At 40.7% G+C, this 25,072-nt stretch overlaps 1 protein-coding gene across 6 annotated transcripts in view; it reads left to right on the top strand.

The window, feature by feature from the left end:
* The window catches only part of LOC116054057 (lymphocyte antigen 6G-like), a 36,778-nt gene that overhangs the window by 2,370 nt on the left and 9,336 nt on the right, over positions 1 to 25,072 (top strand). Inside the window, exons 1-4 of one of the 6 annotated variants that reach the window (XM_031305371.2) lie at positions 1,237 to 1,529; positions 1,571 to 1,663; positions 2,024 to 2,122; positions 2,237 to 2,528. The exons of 1 other annotated variant lie outside the window; for it this stretch is intronic. In XM_031305371.2, the coding sequence (XP_031161231.1) occupies positions 1,618 to 1,663; positions 2,024 to 2,122; positions 2,237 to 2,385 (294 nt within the window). In that variant the 5' untranslated portion in view covers positions 1,237 to 1,529; positions 1,571 to 1,617 and the 3' untranslated portion in view covers positions 2,386 to 2,528. 4 more of the 6 variants (XM_031305372.2, XM_031305366.1, XM_031305369.1 and 1 more) reach the window with 4 other exon arrangements.

The raw sequence follows: 25,072 nt of genomic DNA, 5'->3' as shown, positions 1-25,072 counted from the left end.
TTCATCCTGTGGGGACCACGAATATCTGTGTCAACTCATCCAATAGTTGGTGAGACACTTTCCTCAAATTATAAAGGTCAACCTCATGGACCCCACGGTGGCACTAGAGGAAAAGCCAGGGGGTCATTCACAAACATCATCTGGGGAACACAACACCCTGACCTCTTTTGAAACCTCTCCAATATTCACTGGATAACGTCATTCTGCATCATTTTCAACTTAAACTGCTATTTTATAAGAACACGCTTTTTACATACCACCAAACATACTGTACTGTATGTGGACATGATCATCATTCACTGCAACATGTATTTTAAGAAAAAGAATGAAATCCACACGGTGTCATTTTGCATTGCTGAGGGAACAGAGTTGCAGAAAAAAACCAGAAGGCAATTAATGGGTTATATTGTCTTCTGTAGGAGCAAATAAATCCTGGAAAAAAAGTCCCTTGAGTCTTCCTGTAACGAAGTACTGGCACTTTCTACTGTGAAAAATTACCAATAAAGGCTTTTTAACCAACTGGACATGTTCCGGCAAGAATGTAATCTGAAATTGGGGAGAAATTAACAACATCGGCAGCCAAGGTCACAGGAGTTATCTTGGTTGCATGATGTTGTGAATTTCTCCCCCATTTTAGATCGCATTCCTACTGGAAACATTTGCAGTTTTGTAGTTTTTGCTTTAAAAGCCTTTATTGATGTTTTTTTTTAATTGTGTTAACGTCAAAGTGTTGATGCCTGTGCAGTATGCCCATTTTGACATTGACACATGCGATCTAGCATTGCCTTTCCATGCCCTACCCACATCCATTAGGCTACATCTTACTGGAAATGTTTCAGAGCTGTGGTTGTAGAAATGTACTGGAAAGTTCTGTGATGAGGGTCTTCTTTCAACAGGAAACCACATGCACAGCATATTAGGCCTAACACAGAAACTGTGTTCTGTGAGCATAAAAACTAAAATCAGCCTTAGATTCGGAGTGTCTTAAACCATTTGTTCTCTTTAACATGTGGATTTAGATGCTACACATGCAAATCCACCAACCCTAAATCCTGCACAGACAAATACAACCGAAATGTATGTGAGATGATGCTGTAGAAATCAATGGAATACTTTGAAGTGAACTATGGCAACATTTACACCCTGGTTTGTACGAACCGATATATATTTTATCTGCAAATGATGATTCACATCACTTACAGTTACAATATATAATATATATATATATATATATATAAATGGAGTCAGAAGTCTACATTACTTTATGGGATAATATGCTCACTTTGGGAGAAGGATTCGCGAGGAAATGCAACTGAAAGCAATCTAATTGGTTGGACTATAAAAGAAAGAGATCTATCTTTATAAAATATATTTTATCTGCCATAAGGATGATTCTAGTTTCACTTTCAGTTAATGTATTTGACTGTATACCCATGAAGTCAGATCTCTACTACTAATGACTTTCTGGTGCTCACTTTGGGAGGAGCCGTTGGGAAGATGCAACTGAAAAAAGACTGCGGGGTTGGACTATAAAAGTAAGAAATCTGGAAAACTTGGAAGACTTCTCTCCAGTTCTTTTCTCAGGGTTGAATAAGTCAGATTTTCTCTCCGTTCACGATGCAGTTTTATGGAGCTCTGATCCTGTTAATGACTCTGTCTGTAGGTAAGAACAGCTTGATTCATGTGTAATTGGCCTCACATAAAGAAATTTAAGTTATTATTTTGTTGGGTGTTGGCGTCTGAAAGTGTGATAGGGCTCATACTTTTCGTTTTTTATTAATTCATGAATTAATTTAAAGATATAGGCCTAGATGATATTTTATTTTGGCCAGATATTTAAAATCTCATTTGCAACACTTCCAGACTATTGTGTTTTTTACAACACACGTTTTAGATGTGTTGGAACATTAAGAAAAAAAGGTTTAAATTGATTATGTGCTTTTATAAAAATGGGTAAACCAATGAGCATTAGATTTGGAGTAACTTAAACCAATGTGTGACACTATTCCCTATTTCTATAAAGCATGTGGACTGACATGCTACCAATGTCAAGGCGATACCTGCGCAGATAAGGTAACTTGTCCTAATGGCTTTGACTTTTGTGCCACCACTGAATTAAAGGGTGAGTTGTTCTTGCAGCTAATATTAATCATTTCAAAAAGATTATCTATCTGAGCTGATATATTGCTGTATTAAATGCCTGGTGGCTTTTATTTTTGTCCATGATGTCTTGCAGGTGTCATTACCAAGAGCTGCATGAACATTAAAACATGTATTTGTCCCATAAAGTGCTGTGAGGGGGACTTGTGTAACAGCGCCGAACCCACTGGTTCCAGTGTCCTCCTCCTGCTGGTTTCCTCATCCATCAACCATTTCTTTCTCTGAGGCTGTGGAGCAGCTACAGCTTAATAATACTTGTCTTACCCAATTGGTACAACTCAAGAAGAAAAACCACATTTTCAAGATGTAAAAGTTATGAATGACTGCAGATCAATGTTTGTTTAATAAAAACACAATATGAAAAACACAATATAATCGACCATTGAATTGTTTAATTCTTTATGTTTTGCACGTCACATCACCATTTACAGTAAAAGTAGCTTTGTTATGAAGCCTTAAAAAACAGGACATAAAATATGTACAATCATAAGCAAATCAATAAGTTACGGTTAGTGGTTGATCCTGAGGATTAATGAAGCACTTCCTGCATTGATGCCAGTGGTTAATATCTACAGGCCTACTTATCACCACAAAGTACTGAAATGCAAAGCATTCAAAGGTTAAAAAACTTTCTCACCACTTCAGGCGAGACACTACAGGTGAATAGGGTAAACTTTTTAACTAGCAGATATCACCATGAAACTCTCCCAGTTGGTTACTGACATTAACACGAGAAAAAAATGTAGTACAAGTTTTCTGTAATTTAATGTTTAAATATGCAAATTAGGAATTATCTAATTAAATATGCACTAATTTGCATATATTTTAAAAAACGAAATCTGAGTATTGGATAAAGCCAGGTTCAAAATTCTTTTTTCATTGTTTTCACATATTAGATGGGAAAAAAATTACAGAGGGATTTATGGATATCTACTTTTGTTATCCTGTAAATCAGAATATACTGTCAATAGCCTTAAAAAAATCGATTTTCGGCATGTTTTTGGAATAAAATATTATATAAATCAGGCTAGGAATAATATATTTACAAATCCCTCTGTAAATGTCTTCGTAATATAACTAGGTACAAGACTGAAAAGTTTGGTGTATAAAGGTGCTACTGAAGTGGATATTTCAGACTTGGAGTATGAGAGAAAAGTCATTTTGAGAAAACAGGCTTTAAAGATTTTTATAGCAAAATTCCGCTAATTTCTATTGAAAGCCATGAATTACAGACACATATCCCTTTAGGTCCAAGTAAGATCCATGTATCACACTGTTTAACATCCAAAACTCATTATCGCTTCATCCATCACTGATCGTAACATCCAAAACAACACATCAACATGGCCTTCAACTGAAGACCATTACGTCACAAACTTCGAACTGACACAACACAACCATTACACAGCCTAGTTCCCCCAAGTTAGTTTACAGTCTACACATCCATGCCAGCACCATATGTAGGGCCTTCCTCCATCTCCTGCTGGTGTCTTTTCACATTTTTGACTGTGCTTACACTTTTATGGCTCTGCTATGCGTTGGTGGAATGGACACTATTGGCTTTTGAAATCCTAACCATGTTCAGACTGGGTCAGACAGAGATGCACTTCCTCCTCCACTGGGAAAAATTATCTTCACTAAGAGATTTATACCTTGGTAAAATATCCAAAAAGAGAGACAGTCTGATTACCTCCGCTGTCTGAACACTCCTGTTTTCTGAACGACAGTTTAAACATCAACGTACTATGTGAAGGCATTTCATCATCTGCTGTCTTAGTTTGTAATCCCCTGTGTCTTCTTGCTAATAACACCTGTTTTCGTCTTCTCTGGGGTGATTTTCGACGGTTTTCGACGCATTTCTTTTGACTCTGGCCGTTTCTCAATCTGTGTTCTTCTATTGACTTGTGTTCTTGTGTCCCTGGGAAACGTCATCTCGTGTTGCCAAATTAGTGTCCCAATACACAAGTTCGCATTTCACCAAGAACAGTTAAGATTCCCGGAAATGTTCTTGACACACCCATTTTACCCAAGGGGGTAAGCGCGAACCTCCTATGGCGCCATTTTAATGCTACAAAGCGATCACCCCCCGTTAGCATCCCATTGACTGCCATTCATTTTGACTTTGAGAATAACTTTACATCTGAAGAGTTTAAAGACTCTATTTGTCCATTGTTTATTTCTAAAGAAACACGACAATGTATAAAAGGCTCCATTACCTTGTACCTCACGTTATGGCTCCGTAGCAGACGTTTTTGTAAAAATAGGCTAACGATTGTGTCATAACCACGCGACTTACTGTCGCATAGTAGAGGAATTACCGTATAGTACAGGAGAAGCGCGCAGGCAGTTTCGTCTCACATTAGCTGTTTAAGTGTAATTACTAATGTTAATTAGCATTTTAGTTAGCAAAAATTAGCCTGTGCCTATGTTATCTCCTTACATATACCTAAGCTCTCCGTCTCTGCAAGATTGGGAATGATTGAGATTTCTCTTGGCACAGCTACCAGAAGACTTACAACTTTCAGACACGTTGCTCACGGCACATTTACGTCGTCTCGCTCAGTTGGAGGCTGCGCAGTAACGCTCAGCGCTCACCGGAAAAGTGCTTCTAACGGCCTTCACTGGTCTCCGTCCAGAGCAACGGGATCTGTTGGTCCATTCTTATATACAGTCTATGATTTTACCGAGGATGCATTGGTTGGTAACTTGCAAGGGGGTAAGCTTCTCCTCGGACCGCGAACCTCCTATGGCGCCATTTTAATGCTACAAAGCGATCACCCCCCGTTAGCATTCCATTGACTGCCATTCATTTTGGCGCCACTTTGACAGCGAATAACTTTACATCTGAAACGTTTAAAGACTCTATTTGTCCATTGTTTATTTCTAAAGAAACACGACAATGTATAAAAGGCTCCATTACCTTGTACCTCACGTTATGGCTCCGTAGCAGACGTTTTTATAAAAATAGGCTAACGATTGTGTCATAACCACGCGACTTACTGTCGCATAGTAGAGGAATTACCGTATAGTACAGGAGAAGCGTGCAGGCAGTTTCGTCTCATATTAGCTGTTTAAGTGTAATTACTAATGTTAACTAGCATTTTAGTTAGCAATAATTAGCCTGTGCCTATGTTATCTCCTTACATATACCTACGCTCTCCGTCTCTGCTAGATTGGGAATGATTGAGATTTCTCTTGGCACAGCTACCAGAAGACTTACAACTTTCAGACACGTTGCTCACGGCACATTTACGTCGTCCGTCGTATCTCAGTTGGAGGCTGCGCAGTAACGCTCAGTGCTCACCGGAAAAGTGCTTCTAACGGCCTTCACTGGTCTCCGTCCAGAGCAACGGGATCTGTTGGTCCATTCTTATATACAGTCTATGGTAACTTGTATGAACTTCGCAGCACCCGGATCCCAACATTCATTTCGGCATTCAATGATGGTCGGGTTTCTGGTACATAGACAGCCCAAAAACGGGACAATTTTAACAATTTTCGCCATCTTATTCATCACCAAATTAACTTCTGACCACATTTTAGTCGTCTCTCTCAGTTGGAGGCTGCGCAGTAACGCTCAGCGCTCACCGGAAAAGTGTCAAACATGTCACATGACCACGTGACGGCGCCATGACGGACGGCGGAAGCACAGGCTAAACAGTAATGGACAAGCGGAAAGTTTCATAGTTTCAATCAGTTTGAAATACATAACACTAAATAAACTGTATTTGTGGCTTTATATGGCTTCTTCTATTGAACAACAAGTTGTCGTGCCGTTATCGGTCGAGGTAGGGCATCTGGTAGGTGCTCACAAAGAGCAGTATTTGGAGAAGTTGGAGATAGCAGGATTGGATACAGACCCTTAATTCGTTATCCCTCCGTTTTCACAGACCTCATTAAATCACAGAGTCTGCCCGACTTAAGTCCACACGATCTGTAACACTATGTGTTAAACGGGGTATCCCCATATACTGGTGCTGATCTCAAAGCTTTTAAAAGTGTGGATGCTAACCAGTTCTTTGTAGCTGGCTGGGTTAGAGGTACGTGATGCTACGCTAACGGTGGGGGGAGGTATCTCATAATGGCAAAGATAAGACATCAATCTAGGGTTTATTTTGTATTAACATCTATTCTTTACTTAAAGGAGAATTCCGGGCAATTTTTACGTTAATCTTGATCGCTATAGCTACGCGAGTACTTTCGATAGAAAAAACCCCGACCCGAATCAGTGCAGGTAACACGGAGAAGCTGCAGCTACGTACTACAAGCGTCCACTGAGCTAAAACGGCAGTGGTCGGGACAAGTTTTAGAGTGCTTTTGTGCCTCTTAACAGACACAAAATGCAATTAATATGTCTGTGCCACATGAACAGGGCCCTTACGTGTCAACAAGATGCGTTTTCAACTCAGACATTGTTTGAATTCACCTACCCTGGTCCCTGTCTCGATCCTGCTGGTAGCTAGCTTGCCCTGCTAGCTGATAGTCGTTAGCTGCTAGCTGCCGTCCGGTGAGTGTATTCAGACAGGCTTCTGTAATAATCATCCCAATAATAATCCGCGGAGCGGCGGTGGTGTGGCTATGTCCTCCAGAGGACAGGTCATGTCACGTCTTGAAGTTTATTCCCCCCCTAAAAAAAACAATAGTGTGGTAGTAGCTGGACGGCACTCACCGGACGGCAGCTAACAGGGCAAGCTAGCTACCAGCAGGATCGAGACAGGGACCAGGGTAGGTGAATTTAAACAATGCCTGAGTTGAAAACGCATCTTGTTGACACGTAAGGGCCCTGAACAACTTGTTGTTCAATAGAAGAAGCCATATAAAGCCACAAATACAGTTTATTTAGTGTTATGTATTTCAAACTGATTGAAACTATGAAACTTCCCGCTTGTCCACTACTGTTTAGCCTGTGCTTCCGCCGTCCGTCATGGCGCCGTCACGTGGTCGTGTGACGTGTTTGCAAAGGGTCAATACCATAGATATATATAAAGGCTAGATGTCTTACGGTGGAGTCTCTAACGTCATCACCGGCAGCCATCTTGTCACAGGCAAGCTTTCTTGCGGGCTCTGTGGTACCTGATAAGGTAAGGTGAGTGATCTGCACGAACACAAATACTCTGTCTTACAAACGTTATTAACGTGGCTATAATTCTGGATGCTTGAACATGTTGAAATTGCAGCTTTTCTTTTCGAAAAACAACTTAATCGTGCAGCATAGTTGTGTATCACTACTACTTGCGCAAGTTATCAAGGCTGAGACCACAATCGAGCTGTTCAATTATATAGGTTTCACCGACACCAATAACGATTTTATGAGCAGCTGCAGAGCTGCTGTCTGTATAAAATCCTCCTCCTCACCTATAAAGCTCTTCATGGTCAGGCCCCTTCATATCTTAAAGAGCTCATAGTACCCTATTACCTCTTTAGAACACTACGTTCTCTGAATGCAGGGCTACTTGTGGTTCCTATAGTCTCTAAAAGTAGAACAGGAGCCAGAGCCTTCAGTTACCAAGCTCCTCTCCTGGTTCGGGAGGGAGACACCCTCTCCACATTTGAGAGTAGGCTTAAGACGTTCCTCTTTGATAAAGCTTATAGTTAGGGCTGGATCAGGTGAGTCCTGAACCATCCCTTAGTTATGCTGCTATAGGCCTAGACTATCGGGGGATTTCCCATGGTGCACTGTCTCTTCCTCTCTCTCTCTTTCTGCTCTCGTTCATGTCCCATTAATGCATGTTACTAACTTCACTTCTTCCCCGGAGTTCTTGTGCTTTCTCGTCTCGCAGGTTCTCATGGATCCTAGTGGAGCCTCCTGCCATGGTCCTGCTTGACTGCCATTGCCAATACTGTTGTTGCTGTGCACCTGTCTGTCTGTGTCTCTCTCTCTCTCTCTCTCTCTCTCTCTCTCTCACCCCCCAACTGGTCGAGTCAGACGACCACCCACCTAGAGCCGAAGGGTCTGTCCTAGGTTTCTGCTTCTTAACAGGCAGTTTTTCCTTGCCCTTGTCTCCAAGGTCTTGCTCATGGTGGTACTGTTGAGTCTCTGTAAATAATGTTATAAGGAGTTCGGTCTAGACCTGCTCTATTTGAAAAGTGTCCTGAGATAACTTTTTTTATGAATTGGCGCAATACAAATAAAATTGAATGAATTGAATTGAATTGAATTTTTTTTTTTTTTTTTTTTTTTTAATCTCTATCCTCCATGTGTATACCTCCACAGTAGTGTAGTTCTCTCTACAGGGTGGGGATTTCAACATGCAGCATTTCTTTATGTATATTTGTAAAGGGAAATCTTGCACCTATTTTTTATTGCAAATAAATGTCACTTTTATAATAGTTTAAACTTGTTTAAAATAAACATGTAATAATTCAAATTATTTTATTATATTACTAATATACATATTATAAAAGTGTGTATATATATATATATATATATATATATATAGCCTCTGTGCTGTGTTGAGCAATAACAGGAAGTACGCATCGTCTCAAACATAGATATATATCTATGGTCTCAAACTCTTAACAGTGTTTTCTGTGCTTGTCCGTTCTTTGCATTTGTCGGTACACGATCCGTTCTGCCTGCACGATCCGTTCTGCACATGCGCAAGATAATACTGTTTTACGTATCCATACGACCTGCACGATCTGTTCCACGCTAGCCTATGGCTAGCCTCCACCGGGAAGCTAACGTTAGTTTAGCTAACAGCTAATTCGGCTAACCGCTAGCTGACAGCTAGATTCAGTCTAAAATAACGTTAACTCAAACGTAATGGCAAAAGCAGGCTACAGCTAAATTAAGACTTCACAGTAATAACAATAAGTTATACAAGTATTGTACAAGTATGTACAAGTATTGAGTGATTGTATTTTAAATGAGCACAAGTAAAGTAGAACTGACGTAACAGCTGTTATATATGTTAGGTGTTTGTTATATATGTCAACGTTTATTTTCAAGTTTTATTTTGAGGGTCTTTTAAAGTTATTACATGCTGTCTCAGCTAGCAGTTAGCCGAATTAGCTGTTAGCTAAACTAACGTTAGCTTGCCTGTGGAGGCTAACGGCAGTTGAGTTAACGTTATTTTAGACTGAATCTAGCTGTCAGCTAGCAGTTAGCCGAATTAGCTGTTAGCTAAACTAACGTTAGCTTGGAACAGATCGTGCAGTGTCGTAAATCCTCGTACAACCGCGCATGCGCGAACATTTTGCACATGTGCAGAACGGATCGTGCAGGCAGAACAGATCGTGTACCGACAGCATTCTTGGTGTCGGTACACGATCCGTTCTGCCTGCACGATCCGTTCTGCGCATGCGCAAGATGTTCGCGCATGCGCAGATGATAATCATTTATCATCAGGTTTTACGATGATTTACGACACTGCACGATCCGTTCTGCGCATGCGCAGATGATGTTTTACAATGATTTACGCTTGCGCGCGTTTTTTGAATTTCATTCATTTCACAGCGCTCTGGTTTCGAGCATGGATGTAGTATTTTGAACAAAAAATGGCTGAAAAGTTTCTTCTTTATGTTGCCCTTAGGCAATATTTGGTTGACGGGCTGGTGGATCCTGCCTATATGAAAAAGGTCATGCGAATGACTGAAAATTTCATTGTAAGAGGTAAGTTAGTTTCGGTATGTGAAATAATATTAGCATTAACGTTATGCTGCTAACGTCAACCGATACACCTGTTTTAGTTAGCACTAGTAGGCCTACTAATGCGTGTGGGACAAGGGATCTTTTCGCACATTTTCGTTTATGACTAGCTACTTCGTCATTAGCTGTTCAGTAAAGTTTAGTCAGAGTTGAAAAGAAGTGAGTGAGCTGTGTTGTAGCAGCCAAACTTATAACTGGAACAAACAGGGATGCAAATAGCGCGCTTTTCGGCGCCCCCCATGTGTCATTTATAAAAACGGTAAGAAAATTCTGAATCAAAGACGGCGCTGTCCAACAACAAAAACAGCATGGAGTTAAAGTCCCATTTAAACATTTAAAGGGAAGACGATCACTCAAGACATAGGCTTACACCACAATTGAGTGATGAACGTGTCATGCTTTGCCTAATCTAGTTAATGATGAATTACGTTTAGAGCATTCACATTTAAAACATTTCAAATAGGCTAGTTTCCTTTCACGGTAACAGAAATGTCACTCTCTTTTTTCATAACGTGTTTGCATCCCTGAACAAAGACGCATGTGCACATAAGTGCCGTATTGTAATACCAAAACAATGCAGCAAAAATCATTACTTAACAAACATTTGTATGTCTATCACAGAAAGTCAATTATTCTACACTGGACCCAGTGTGGAAAATATGAGGCTGGTTGTGCTGTCTGAGGAGCAGAGGCGGGCTGTCCTGGAGGAGTGCCACAACAACCCTGGCACAGGGAACCACGGGGGCGTGAGGGCCACCACGGACAGGGTTGTTGCCGGGTACTACTGGGACAGCATAAAGGCAGATGTGGCAGATTGGGTAAAAACATTTTTTTTAACTCAAGGAATGTCTCAGGCAATGACTTACATTAGTGGCTTTGTTTGACTTAAGTTAATTATTTGGTCTAAATAATGAATGTATCCATCAGGTCAAAAGCTGTCACAGATGCCAGAAGAATAACCCCATAAAGACTGTGTCTCCTGCCCTTCACCCTATTAAGGTAGGGCGTACCTTGGTGTACCATTTTAAGCAACAAGAAATATATAAGGTGATGTGGTAATATTACATATCTCCCCAGGTGAAAGAGCCATGGGAGGTAGTCGGCATGGACCTCATTGGTCCACTGAAAAAAACCTTAAAAGACCATCAGTACGTCCTCACGGTGACAGACCTGTTCACCAAGTGGGTCATCGCTGAGCCTTTAAAGTTTGCCTCCAGCACTGAGGTGGCTAAGGCACTTGTGCCAAAGCTGTACACATTTGGTATGGTCCGGAAAATCATCACAGACAGGGGCCGACGAGGTATTTCAAGAAAAGCCTAAAGGAAAAATTGCTCATAACATATGATTGCTGATTATTCTTTAAATGCTATAGTTTGTGCTGGGATCATTCGTTTGTTTGTTTGTAGTATTTGTCTATGTTAGTTTAAGTATGTCTGTCTGTATTTTTGTTGTATTTTTTTATTGTCTATTTTGTGTTTTTGGTAAATTGAGTTTTTGGATTGTATATTATCTGTTGCTATTTATTGTTATTGGGCCCCCTCCAAAAAGCTTTTAGTAGCTTATTTGGGGTTCCCCATTTCACGCGGCTTATATATGATCATTGTACTTTATGAGATTGTGTTAAATTATACATTAGACGTGTGAAATAAATGTAAAAACGTAAACGTATGTGTCCTGATTACCCTCTCCCTTCACCTCCTTCACACAGGTCATATGACATCACAATTCACGTTGTTTTAAGCAGTTATTAGTCATTTCCAAGACCAATAAATATTGTAAATAACCATATGTGTTTGAATTATGTACAGCTAAATTCACACATATTCACGGAACTGAACATCAAACATGCCATTACAAATGCATACCACCCCCAGTCAAATGGCCAAGTAAGTGTGCCATCATGACGTCCCTCAAAACAAGTCAACTTTAGCCAACGTACACTTAAATGCATGTAGTGATTCCTTTGTATGTTGAAGGATGAGAGAACTAATCAAAACGTGAAGAGGACTCTCACAAAATACGTCAATCAGCACCAGGATGACTGGGACGTCCACCTGCAGGCCATAGTTTATGGAATTAACACTGCAAAACAGGTTATTATTCAAAATGATTAGATAACATATATCACATACATGTTTTAAGAGTTTTATTTTGTGGTTCAATGCAATCTAACAAAACCTTTTGTTTCAAATTAGAGATCCACCAAGTACAGCCCGTACTTTTTAATGTATAACAGGCACCCCCGTCTACCACAGGCATTAAATGCCTGTGAGACAGACTCCGCCTTAGAATTGGCAGACCCAGAGGAGGAGCTGGAGCAAAAACTATGTGGAGTCAAGGCCCTCAATGAAAAGGTTTGTTCAAAGTTGTGTGGATGGCATGTTCAATGTGAATAAGAATGTTCGCATTATAATTTATACATTCTTATCTTTAAGGTACTGAACAACATTGAAAAGGCACAGGCAAAACAAAAAAAGGCTTTTGAGGCCAAGAAAGGGAAAGGGGTGCGCCAGTGCTCAGTCAAGGCAGGGGATGAAGTCCTAATTGGGGAGCCCAAAAAGAAGGTGAAGATGGGAAATTGTTTAGAGGATCTCCACCAAGGGCCATTCACCCTCACATCCCTGACAGAGAAGGGTGTGGAAAGTGTGGCTATGTCAGGGAAAGTCCAAACAGTTAATGTTTCGCGGCTGAGGCCCTACTTTCGACCACAAGGTATTGTAATAATCCTACTACGTGGCATAGCATTTGAAATATAAACATGACAATTGACAATGACTATTAGTATTTACTGTCCCATTGTGTAGACCATAGCTGTGAACCAGAGGGCAGCCAAGGGGATTCAGAGGACATTAGACTGGTGGACCACCAGTATGCCAAAAAAGGTCCACTGTGGTCCAAGAGGGCAGAGGACATTAGACTGGTGGACCACCAGTATGCCAATAAAGGTCCACTGTGGTCCAAGAGTCTCAGTCCACAGCAAGATCAACTGGTGAGTGCCAAACTAAACTGGATAATTGACATGCATAGCTTGTTGGTGTGCAAATAATAAATGCATGATTGCTCATTCATAACAGGGATTACTTTTGTTACTTCTAGCTGACCTATGTGCTGGACAGAGCACTTCCAGCAAAAGAAATTGTTGTTCTGGATGGTCCGATGTGTCTTCGAAGGGAGGACTTTTGGAGCTTGGGGCTGGATGAGGAGGTGGAGAGCAATGTAAGTGGATATTGCTGTGAAGAGTTCGGATGGTTCTAATGCCTTTATTGCAATTATGCAAAACATTCTGTGCTTTCAGATTGGGAATGCGTGCTTCAGGCTGGTAGAGGAGGCAGCCAGGAGACATGTATGTATTTGTGTACAGTAACATTTTTTTTTAGTGTTTCCTCTATTATTTAAACCAGTCGGTGCCCCTATAGCTGGCATTTATGGCATATGTGCTTCACAGGTGTTATTAGTTGCTAAGAAGGAGGTTATTTTTCTGGACTCATTACGTCCAAATGGGTTTGGAGATGAGGAGTACCGAACCATATTCAGGTTTGAAACTCGTACGCAGAGGACATTAGCAAGGTTTGACCTGTGATCGTCTAAGGCTCACACAGAGAACAGACAGTGCATGTAGTTACATGCTACTATGGGAATTAAAGTTAACACATGATGGGTGCCTTTTATACAGTTCTTTCATCCAGTTAAGCCTGAACAGCACTCTGAAAATCATCATTCTGATGACACTGTGTAACAGCCTTAACAAATACAGATCAAACCGAGTGAAATGGACTGATATCCTGTTTAGGCAAAGCCTCGTTCTATGGCTTCAGGTTTGAGCAAAAGTCTCGTTCTATGGCTTCAGGTTTTAAATCTTGCATAATTTGTTTTCCAGACAACTTGCAGATGCAGTGGCTAATGGGCCGTGGGTGAAGAAGACGGGCAAAGATTTTGATGTAACTTTACTTACTATGTAATATTTCGGCATTTCATTTTGCACAGCGGACACAGTATACTGTAATGGTTGTCAACACTACATCTGAGTAACTGTGTATTACTTTCTAGCCATTTCCAGTTCAATCAGATGGACAGAGCTGTGGGATCTTCATGCTTATGGTAAGCTTATACAATTTCCACACAATTTTTCCCGTTTGTCCTACATCTCTGTAATCAGTATCTTTCTCTTTAACAGTACGCCCTCTGCATCTGTACTGGTGCCCAGTTTCACTTTTTGGATGTAAGTTGTAATTCATAGAATGTATGTATATGTTAAAAACTAAACAGCGCAAGTCTCTAATATTACATTTGTATTACAGAGTGACATACCATCCATTCGCAAGTGGTGGTGTCTCCAGATTCTGGAGAAATTCTCAATCACAAGGTAGGACACATTTCATTCAGTAAAACATTGGTCTGCTTTACGATTATGCTATATTAAAAGTACCATACTCTGACTTTTGAAAAGGCATGGGCAGCACTTCGGACAGCGCTTTGCCTTCTGGACAGAGGAGGCAAAACAGATGATGGCAGGCAACCTACCACCTATTTATAGGATTCCTCGACCCCACAAAGTCGAGGTATGGCCAAACTAACCAGACAACCATTTTCACGTTTGCATCCTATATTTTCTTTGTGCATGTAATAGTTATGGTAATATATTTATATATTAATATTAATATAGTTAGCAGATGCGTTTGTCCAAAGTGACTTATAAACAATACAATAGTTAAAAATAGTAAAATGCTGCTTAGACTACATTAAGGAAAACAGCAGTAATGAACAACAATATAATATCAATGATCAATAGCCTAATGAAAATACCATAATATACAAACCATAACTCATAAGAACTACTTAATTAATTTATGCTGAAAAGATGTCTTTAAGGTCCCTTTTGAAAGAACCAAAACTCACAGGAATGGACAGTACTAGGCAACTCATTTCAACAAGGAACCACTGAAAAAATGTCTTGAATTTATAATAAATACCATGTTGGTGATGTTCCTCATGTATGGAAATGGCATAAACATCTTATGTTATAGAGTAGTCTTAACTTAAGGTATTTTACTTTATCAAAGGAGGAGCAGGTAGAAGTGGAGGAGCTACCATTAACTGTCAAAGACATGTACACGGCAGAGTACATCGTCAGGAACAACCCTGGGCTGTTTAAGGGACGGGTGCACGAGCCGTCATTCGTGTGGATGAATCATGATGACCAACTTAATTGTTGGAGAGTGTTGATGGACACAATGGAGTGTGATGCCAAGGACCCATTCACATTCACTTTTGACCATATGCAGGACATGGACACATTTATGGGGGTTTGTAGAGACATGCTCGATCTTCGTGTTAATGCTGGATGTGGGCTGCACAGTCCCCCACATGTCGGCCGAGTGACTGACTCTGACTGACTGCTCAACAGGCCCCCATGGCTCCTCAGCAGGCTCAGGAGAGCCCTTTGCCCCAGCAGGGCCAGCTCATTAACACGTGGTGGATGGTAACATTGCTCTGATTGCCCTGCAGGAATTACTGCGCACCCTCAAATATCCCAGCTCCCCACAGCAGCAACAGCAGGTCCTCAACATCCTCAAGTCTAACCCCCACCTCATGGCCTCTTTCATTAAACAGAGGACAGCCAAGTACCAGGACACCCAGCCGCAGCAACAACAGCAGGCGCAGCAGGACACTCAGGCCATGCTTGGGTCCCAGGCAGGAATGCAGGCAATGGTAGCTATGGCAAACCAGGTGCCAAATACGTTCCCCAGCCCCGTCCACCTTCGCAGCAGCCCCCACAGTCCAGTCCCTCCCCAAGAATACAGCCCCAGCCTTCACCTCAACACGATGGCCTCCACTCCAGCTCTCCCCACCCCAGCCTTGGAGGCCCAATGTCAGGCTCCATGGAGCAGGGACACATGGGAACACCGGAGCTGAGTGCCATGCTCCCACAACTTAACACACCACACAGAGGGGGGTTGAGTAATGACATGGTTATGGTGGGTGACACGACTGGAGACACGCTGGAGAATATTTTTGAAGGATTGTAGGATTTTGGGACAGAGAAAGGCCTTGTTCTGTTTTCAACTTTTTGTACTTGCTAATGTAAAAGCTAAAAGAAATACAAAAAAAATTGTCATAAGGCCTATAGACTGTGAACTTTCCTTAAACCAAGGGACTGCTTTTTCTTCCAACACAGAGTGATTTAATAATTGCTATTTTTAAAGAAGACAACAAAGACAGAATATATTTTTGGTTCAGACTTCAGACCAGCCATGCAAGAATTTGCACTAGTCTTTGTGCTGTTTTCATTTGTTTTTCATTTGTTATGCTCTGGTATTGACTTTTTTTAACAAAACTTCTCGAAACAAAAATTTCATTTTATTTTTATGTTTTTTTATTTTGTACCTGTAATGGGAATTTTATTTTAACATTATAGTTTGATATCTTACAAGATTATCTTATATACTTTACAGGAATTTCCTAATAATCTTTAATTTTGTTATAGACTTAGAGACTCCAAGAGAAGAAGCAACTGGCATCATAAATTCTGGCCTAGTTGAAAATATCCTTCTCTTAGCAAAGCAAGAGACAGGAGATACAGTTCAAAATGTTATGGCCCTTTTCCTCCTTATCTGCTAAAGGTAAACAGTAGGAACGCTGAGTTCCAAAAAGAGAAGGATATTCTCAACTAGGCCAGAGTTTATGATGCCAGTTGCTTCTTCTCTTGGAGTCTCTAAGTCTATAACAAAATTAAAGATTATTAGGAAAACTCCTGTAACGTATATAAGAGAATCTTGTAAGATATCAAACTATAATATTAAAATAAAATTCCCATTACAATTGTAGTGGAAGTTTTTCTTGTTAGCAGCAGGAGTGCGTATCAAAAACACCAGATGAAACAATACCTTTTTGCAAATTAATAGTTTGTGTTGAGAAGACTGTAAAATAATTTGTCTGGGAATTTTTGACAGGTTTCTCCTCTTGCTCATTTTCTCTGTTCCTGGCTAATTTATTCTAATATGCCATTTTTCAAAAGGACTGCCTTTGGGGAAAGCCTTAGTTTCTTTCCTGTTTGCAGAGTCTGTGGGAGATGAATGTATTTGTATAGATCTAGGAACTATTGCATACACTCAAACACAGAAAGCAGGTGTAAAAACAAATGCATTGAAGCTTGTTAATGTTCACAGGTAATGTTCTTTTTACTGGTCTGTGCCCATTTGTTTTGCAATAAGAAAATAAGAATGAAATCACTGTACAAATTGGTTAAAATGGCTCATTTTGTACTTATATACCATATTGTTAATTAAACCTGTGTGCTACAGACTCTGCTTCTATGTTTCTATTTGGAGAGGACTCTATTGTGGTCAGCAACAGTGTAAAAAAGAAAATCAGTACATTATAATGTAAGACAAGGATAAACTTCAAACTCACATTTGAGAAGCTGGAACCATCAAATGATTTTGCTTGGAGAAAAAAAATGAAATCAAATAGTTGTTTCAGCATCAACATGACAATGGCGTTAACATAATTTTAAGCATTTGTATTTATTTTTATATCATAGTTAAGATGACCACTTGACGTTGACTTGAAATTAATTTATGTCAAATAATGAAGTATGAATTGATACATATACGACTAGTATGTTTTAATACATACCAATCTGCATTAAACCGTGCACTTAAATAACAGAACACCACCTGGTAGGCTGTAGACTTACACTTACACAAAGGCAGAGCTTTAATTGTGTGTCTGCTCCTTTATCATCTTAATGAATGAATGAATAACCGTGCCTATTGCTCTTGCTGCATTGCGTCTCGAACATTCTTTTAATAATTTAATAACTATTAAATAGAAACAAGCAAAACAAGTGATTGTTGGTATGGAAGCATGGAATTATACTGTATTAGAATCATAGATTGAACATTTACATAGATATATAGCCAATATAGGCTATGTATGAACATACTAATACAAAAGACTTACACATAGACTGCACCTTACTCTCGTATTCAACTGCAACTCTTAAAGTTAAATAACATTTAGCAAAAACCCGGACTTCATTCCACATGTAACCAAAAATGGTGTATATTAATGTAACATGTAACAACTCCTTTATTTTTTTGGATTGGCCACCAAGTAAATACCTCGTAATTCAAAGCCTGGCGTAAACTACATTTAAAACAATCCCTAGCTTACAAAAAGAGCTGCCAGTTGTAATGCCTGGCTTGTCTCTGAAGTCCATGGTGAGAGAAGACGTTAGGTACTCCAAGGTTTCTCCTGGTCTGAGGCAGCTCTGCATCCAAGGAATTAATTTCTGTGATTATAAATGTATCAACAAAGTTATTAGAAATATTCTATTGAAGGAATATTATCCCAATCCAGTTAAGACTCAGTCTTGATTGCCTTCTTATTTTTAATGCCTTTTATAGTGCTGTAGCCTGCTTTTCCCATTAAGTTAGACAACGTTATTTTAGACTGAATCTAGCTGTTAGCCGAATTAGCTGTTAGCTAAACTAACGTGTTTGCGCACGCATGCGCAGAACGGATCGTGCAGGCGGCACCGTCACGATTTCTGCTACGTATTTGTCGGTACACGATCCGTTCTGCCTGCACGATCCGTTCTGCACATGCGCAAAATGTTCGCGCATGCGTGGTTGTATGAGGATTTACGACACTGCACGATCTGTTCCACGCTTCCGGTCGACAGCCAAGCTAACGTTAGTTTAGCTAACAGCTAATTCGGCTAACTGCTAGCTGAGACAGCATGTAATAACTTTAAAAGACCCTCAAAATAAAACTTGAAAATAAACGTTGACATATATAACAAACACCTAACATATATAACAGCTGTTACGTCAGTTCTACTTTACTTGTGCTCATTTAAAATACAATCACTCAATACTTGTCTTTATTGTTATTACTGTGAAGTCTTAATTTAGCTGTAGCCTGCTTTTCCCATTACGTTTGAGTTAACGTTATTTTAGACTGAATCTAGCTGTCAGCTAGCGGTTAGCCGAATTAGCTGTTAGCTAAACTAACGTTAGCTTCCCGGTGGAGGCTAGCCATAGGCTAGCGTGGAACAGATCGTGCAGGTCGTATGGATACGTAAAACAGTATTATCTTGCGCATGTGCAGAACGGATCGTGCAGGCAGAACGGATCGTGTACCGACAGTATTTATGCGCATGCGGATCGTGCAGGCAGAACGGATCGTGTACCGACACTTGGTATTGGGAAACGCCCATTCTGAACTACCGCGGAAATGTCAAAGCACGTCACGTGACGATTCTGAACGAATCACGTTGTCAGAAATTGGCATCAGCCAATGAGATTGCGCATTTAGAGTTAACCCCCCCCCCCCTTTTACTTTAACGATTAGTTGCTGATAAAAAGGAAATGACCATATTTGGATCCGACAGCATTGTACTGTGTGTCACTTTTATAATAGTCTAAACTTGTTTAAAATAAACATGTAATAATTCAAATTTTATTATATTAGTAATATACATATTATAAAAGTATATTAGTAATATACATATTATAAAAGTATATATACAGTGAGGAAAATAAGTATTTGAACACCCTGCTATTTTGCAAGTTCTCCCACTTAGAAATCATGGAGGGGTCTGAAATTGTCATCGTAGGTGCATGTCCACTGTGAGAGACATAAAAAAAATCCAGAAATCACAATGTATGATTTTTTAACTATTTATTTGTATGATACAGCTGCAAATAAGTATTTGAACACCTGAGAAAATCAATGTTAATATTTGGTACAGTAGCCTTTGTTCGCAATTACAGAGGTCAAACGTTTCCTGTAGTTTTTCACCAGGTTTGCACACACTGCAGGAGGGATTTTGGCCCACTCCTCCACACAGATCTTCTCTAGATCAGTCAGGTTTCTGGGCTGTCGCTGAGAAACACGGAGTTTGAGCTCCCTCCAAAGATTCTCTATTGGGTTTAGGTCTGGAGACTGGCTAGGCCACGCCAGAACCTTGATATGCTTCTTACAGAGCCACTCCTTGGTTATCCTGGCTGTGTGCTTCGGGTCATTGTCATGTTGGAAGATCCAGCCTTGACCCATCTTCAATGCTCTAACTGAGGGAAGGAGGTTGTTCCCCAAAATCTCGCAATACATGGCCCCGGTCATCCTCTCCTTAATACAGTGCAGTCGCCCTGTCCCACGTGCAGAAAAACACCCCCAAAGCATGATGCTACCACCCCCATGCTTCACAGTAGGGATGGTGTTCTTGGGATGGTACTCATCATTCTTCTTCCTCCAAACACGGTTACTGGAATTATGACCAAAAAGTTCTATTTTGGTCTCATCTGACCACATGACTTTCTCCCATGACTCCTCTGGATCATCCAAATGGTCATTGGCAAACTTAAGACGGGCCTTGACATGGGCTGGTTTAAGCAGGGGAACCTTCCGTGCCATGCATGATTTCAAACCATGACGTCTTAGTGTATTACCAACAGTAACCTTGGAAACGGTGGTCCCAGCTCTTTTCAGGTCATTGACCAGCTCCTCCCGTGTAGTTCTGGGCTGATTTCTCACCTTTCTTAGGATCATTGAGACCCCACGAGGTGAGATCTTGCATGGAGCCCCAGTCCGAGGGAGATTGACAGTCATGTTTAGCTTCTTCCATTTTCTAATGATTGCTCCAACAGTGGACCTTTTTTCACCAAGCTGCTTGGCAATTTCCCCGTAGCCCTTTCCAGCCTTGTGGAGGTGTACAATTTTGTCTCTAGTGTCTTTGGACAGCTCTTTGGTCTTGGCCATGTTAGTAGTTGGATTCTTACTGATTGTATGGGGTGGACAGGTGTCTTTATGCAGCTAAAGACCTCAAACAGGGGCATCTAATTTAGGATAATAAATGGAGTGGAGGTGGACATTTTAAAGGCAGACTAACAGGTCTTTGAGGGTCAGAATTCTAGCTGATAGACAGGTGTTCAAATACTTATTTGCAGCTGTATCATACAAAGAAATAGTTAAAAAATCATATATTGTGATTTCTGGATTTTTTTTTTTAGATTATGTCTCTCACAGTGGACATGCACCTACGATGACAATTTCAGATCCCTCCATGATTTCTAAGTGGGAGAACTTGCAAAATAGCAGGGTGTTCAAATACTTATTTTCCTCACTGTGTATATATATATGAGTTTTAGTAGCCTATATATTGATTTAACATAAATACCTTGTGCTTGGGTATATTCATTGCACCTATATTTTCTGTTTAATGTTATTTTCATATGGAAATCCATGGTTATAATTATTCATAAGTATGCAGTGTCATAACTACATCTCTGACGTTTATAACAAACCAAACCGTTTGAAAATCGGTAGAAAATTGAGCAAGTTATGGTTATTTAAAAAGTACATGCACCATTAAAAGACAATGTTACGAGTGAGCGAGCTGACTGTGGCAAGATGGCCGCCAGGTGCGGACGTCGACCTCCATTGGCCAGCAGCGCGGACGAGACATCTAGCCTTTATATATATCTATGGTGCAGACAGCGATCGCGGAGCAGCGCGATGATTTAGAACGCCAACTTTTGTTGAATTTAGGAGAAATCTACCGCCGCAAACAGACAAAGTGTAGTAAAATAAAGACCTAAATGTGTATTTCGGACTTTATTTCACCACAAGTCTGAAAGAAGACATGTTATTGAAGACAAATAGCCCAAAATCTCAAAATTGACCAGTGAAAAAAAAACGATGTTTTTGCCTGCCGTGTCTCGCCTTCAGACACAAAAAAAATGTAGAAAATATTTGGTGTGCTCTGTGTCAGATAGCAAGCTCGCCAATCACATTACCAGTGTGACAAATATTTCTTTATACAGTTCAACCTGCCAAAAATATGCTTTTATCTTTAGTTAGAAGCAGTATTAGGCTACACTTTCTTTATAGAGGGGGAAAAAGAAGAGTGAATCAGGCAATGTGGCACTGAGAGTAAATGCAAAAGGCTAATGGGTTACAAGTGAAAAGTACATGGTCTGATATAAAGTGTGTTTACAGGAGCTTAAACAAAGATGCATTTATTGAACAATCTGTGTAAAATGGAGCATATTGTTGTCATGAGAACACTTTTTGACTTTAGTTTTGGTGATGTTCATGTTTTCAAGTCATTGTAAGGATTACATAGAAATTACATCCAAATTATGCTTTTTTTCTTCAGAAATGTTGCTGTCTAATTACCACTTACAGCTATTATGTTTAAGATTTGATAATTTATAAAATATATTTTATCTGCTATAAGGATGATTCACGTTTCACTTTCACTTCGTATTTGACTGTAGCCTACACCCATGAAGTCAGATGTCTAAATTAATTCTGGTGCTCACTTTGGGAGGAGCCATTGGGAAGATGCAACTGAAAAAAGACTGCGGGGTTGGACTATAAAAGTAAAAAATCTGAGAGACTTGAAGACTTCTCTCCAATTCTTTTCTCAGGGTTGAACAAAAGTCACATTTTCTCTCCGTTGACGATGCAGTTTTATGGAGCCCTGATCCTGTTAATGACTCTGTCTGCAGGTAAGAACAGCTTGAGTCTTGTGTAATTGGCCTCACATAAAGAATTTTAAGTTATATATACAAAAAAATAAGTTATTATTATGTTGGGTGTTGGCGTCTGAAAGTGTGATAGGGCTCATACTTTTCGTTTTTTATTAATTCATGAATTAATTTAAAGATATAGGCCTAGATGATATTTTATTTTGGCCAGATATTTAAAATCTCATTTGCAACACTTCCAGACTATTGTGTTTTTTACAGCACACGTTTTAGATGTGTGGGAACATTAAGAAAAAAAGGTTTAAATTGTCGTTGCCTTCACATGTAATAAAAATAAATGAAAAGTTATTATTTGGTAGGCTACTTCTAACTAATTTCGGTTGTCTTTGTTAACATCAGGGATAGGCTACAACAGTTGGCATCCGATTCGCAGCTTCCGATTCGGCAGTTAAGGGGACATTTATGGGAAACGCCTTTTCACACCGACTGTGCTTTTTTCTTCACATAGGCTCAATGGAGGTATTTCACCATAAATTGGTGCATAAAAGTGTATCGGAATGCAGGAAATGAAGTCGTTGATGCTTAAAACTTCCCTGGGGGAGGACACCCAGACTCCCCACTATGATATGCCCCCCTCCTCCCCCAAAGGCAGATTCTGGCCAATATACAGTACACCCACTACAATACATTAGACTAAACTGTTCACTTCCCCATCAGTCAGGCACAAGATCTGACCATATATAATTACACTGCTTTCCATAAACTGTCATTGCTTTAGGCTTTTATTTCAGTTGCAACCCCAGCAGTGGTGCGCGATCGTGAGAGAAAATAAAAAAAACATAAAAACATAATTTAAACCGATGTGCACATTGGCAACACACGGCTAAAGAAGGCAATGTGGTGTCTTAAATAGTAATGCTGTGATGCTGTATGAAGAGGAATCCGCTTTTAACAGTTTTAACTTTTATGAGCGCACCTCTCTCTCTCCGCGAACCGAGCTCCAGCTGATCTTCTAAGAACGGTGACGCCGTTATCAGTCGAGTATTGACTGGTCAGTGCTTTTACACCGGTTCGGTTGATCTCTAATCTCCAACATAACCTGCTCCCGACCAGGTTAGGCGTTCAGCATAAATTACCACGGCGATTGAACCCGATCACAAGTGATCCACCTTCGTAGTACAGAAAACCCTGGGTTGAGCCTGAAGTTAGCTCGTTAACGCCAAATCTCGCTTCGTAGTACAGGCCTCAGGAGTCAGGTGTGTTAAGCAATCTGCGATGCAGAAGGGCTGCAAACTGTAGCAGCATGCAGTGTTTCTATCACAGAAATAGACTGCAGTCAGGCTTGCCGTCCGTCACTCGCATCTCCGTGGTCAAACCAGCTGCCGCTAAAGTTGGAGACAGACGCCAGCAGAGCAGAGCGAAGTCTCGGTGACCAGAGCAGACGTAGTAACGTCTCTTGCGAAACAATGTCTGATAATTTTATTGAAATAAGCTGGTTTGACCATAGACAGTATATAAGAAGGGTTTGACCCGTTTGACCACTAGACCAGAACACTGGACCGTAATCCTGTATTTACTTTCTTGCTCACGCCCCCAGACATATCCGTCCAGCCGTTCTTGCCTGATTTGTAATGACGCATTTTGGTACGCTTGGATTTTTTCAGTTGTGAAACCAAACCAAACCAAACCGACCGAGGGCAAATCGCTCCAAGTTTACTAACTGACCAACTGATTCAGACCAAAGCAAACGAACTACAGGTGTGAACACGCCCTGATTCACCACCCCTTCTCATTCCGAACTGTAAAATAAGGACGTTTGGACAGTGGCTGTCAGCGTCTGATGCGACGAAAAAGGCGTCTTTCTATCAGTTAAACCGTACACAGTTAAAGAAATGGACCAACAGATCCCGTTGCTCTAGACCAGTGGTTCTCAACCGGTGGGGCCCGCCCCCCTGGGGGGGCGCGAGTAGGCTACAGGATGGGAGGGGAAAAAAAAAAAATCACGTAATGTAACTACACGTCGCTCGGTCGTGGCTGGGTAGCGTTGCATTTCCTCCCCGACTCATTTCCTGGTTCTCCTTCTCCATAAACAACATGAACTCAAGGAGATAATTAACTTTTCCTGCTCCAGATTTCCCACCGTGGTCAGAAAGAACAGAGGAGACACTTTAGTTTCTCTCACTATGACTCTAGAGTCGGTACTCGCTCTAAAGCTAAACGCCGTCACTCTCTCACTTCTCCCTCTACCACACATTCCCCACACACACACACATGCCGGCTCACGCACACACCAGTGCACAAGTATAAACATCAGGCCACTTACGTAGGCTACGGAGAAAGCTCTGTGTGGAGCCTCCGCACAACTGTAAAACAAGTCATCCTCCTGGCGACTTTTTTTGTCAAAAGTGACTAGCGACAAATCTAGCGACTTTTACTGGTGTTATTGGAGACTTTTGTGGTGTTTGGAGACTCGAAAACACGTATCACTCTGCAGTTATGTGCTCAACGAGCAGCGGGTGCTGCCGTGAGCCCCTCCCCCGTCCAAAAGCCCTCACAGCCGGTCAGTCTCTCAGTAGCCTCGCGCAGCAGTCCCAGCCTGCAGAGAGGAGACACACACCACTCCGCGTCCAGGCTGCACACACGCACACATCGTTACATCATAGCCTCAACTTATTGAAAACACAACTAATCCACATCCAAATTATTTCAAAACCAAACAAAATGGAGAGATTTCTAGTGAGGACCAACAAGGCAACTGACGCAC

The sequence above is a fragment of the Sander lucioperca genome, chromosome 2, assembly GCF_008315115.2.
Source record: "Sander lucioperca isolate FBNREF2018 chromosome 2, SLUC_FBN_1.2, whole genome shotgun sequence".
Lineage (NCBI taxonomy): Eukaryota > Metazoa > Chordata > Actinopteri > Perciformes > Percidae > Sander > Sander lucioperca.
This window is presented reverse-complemented; position numbering and strand designations above follow the sequence as displayed.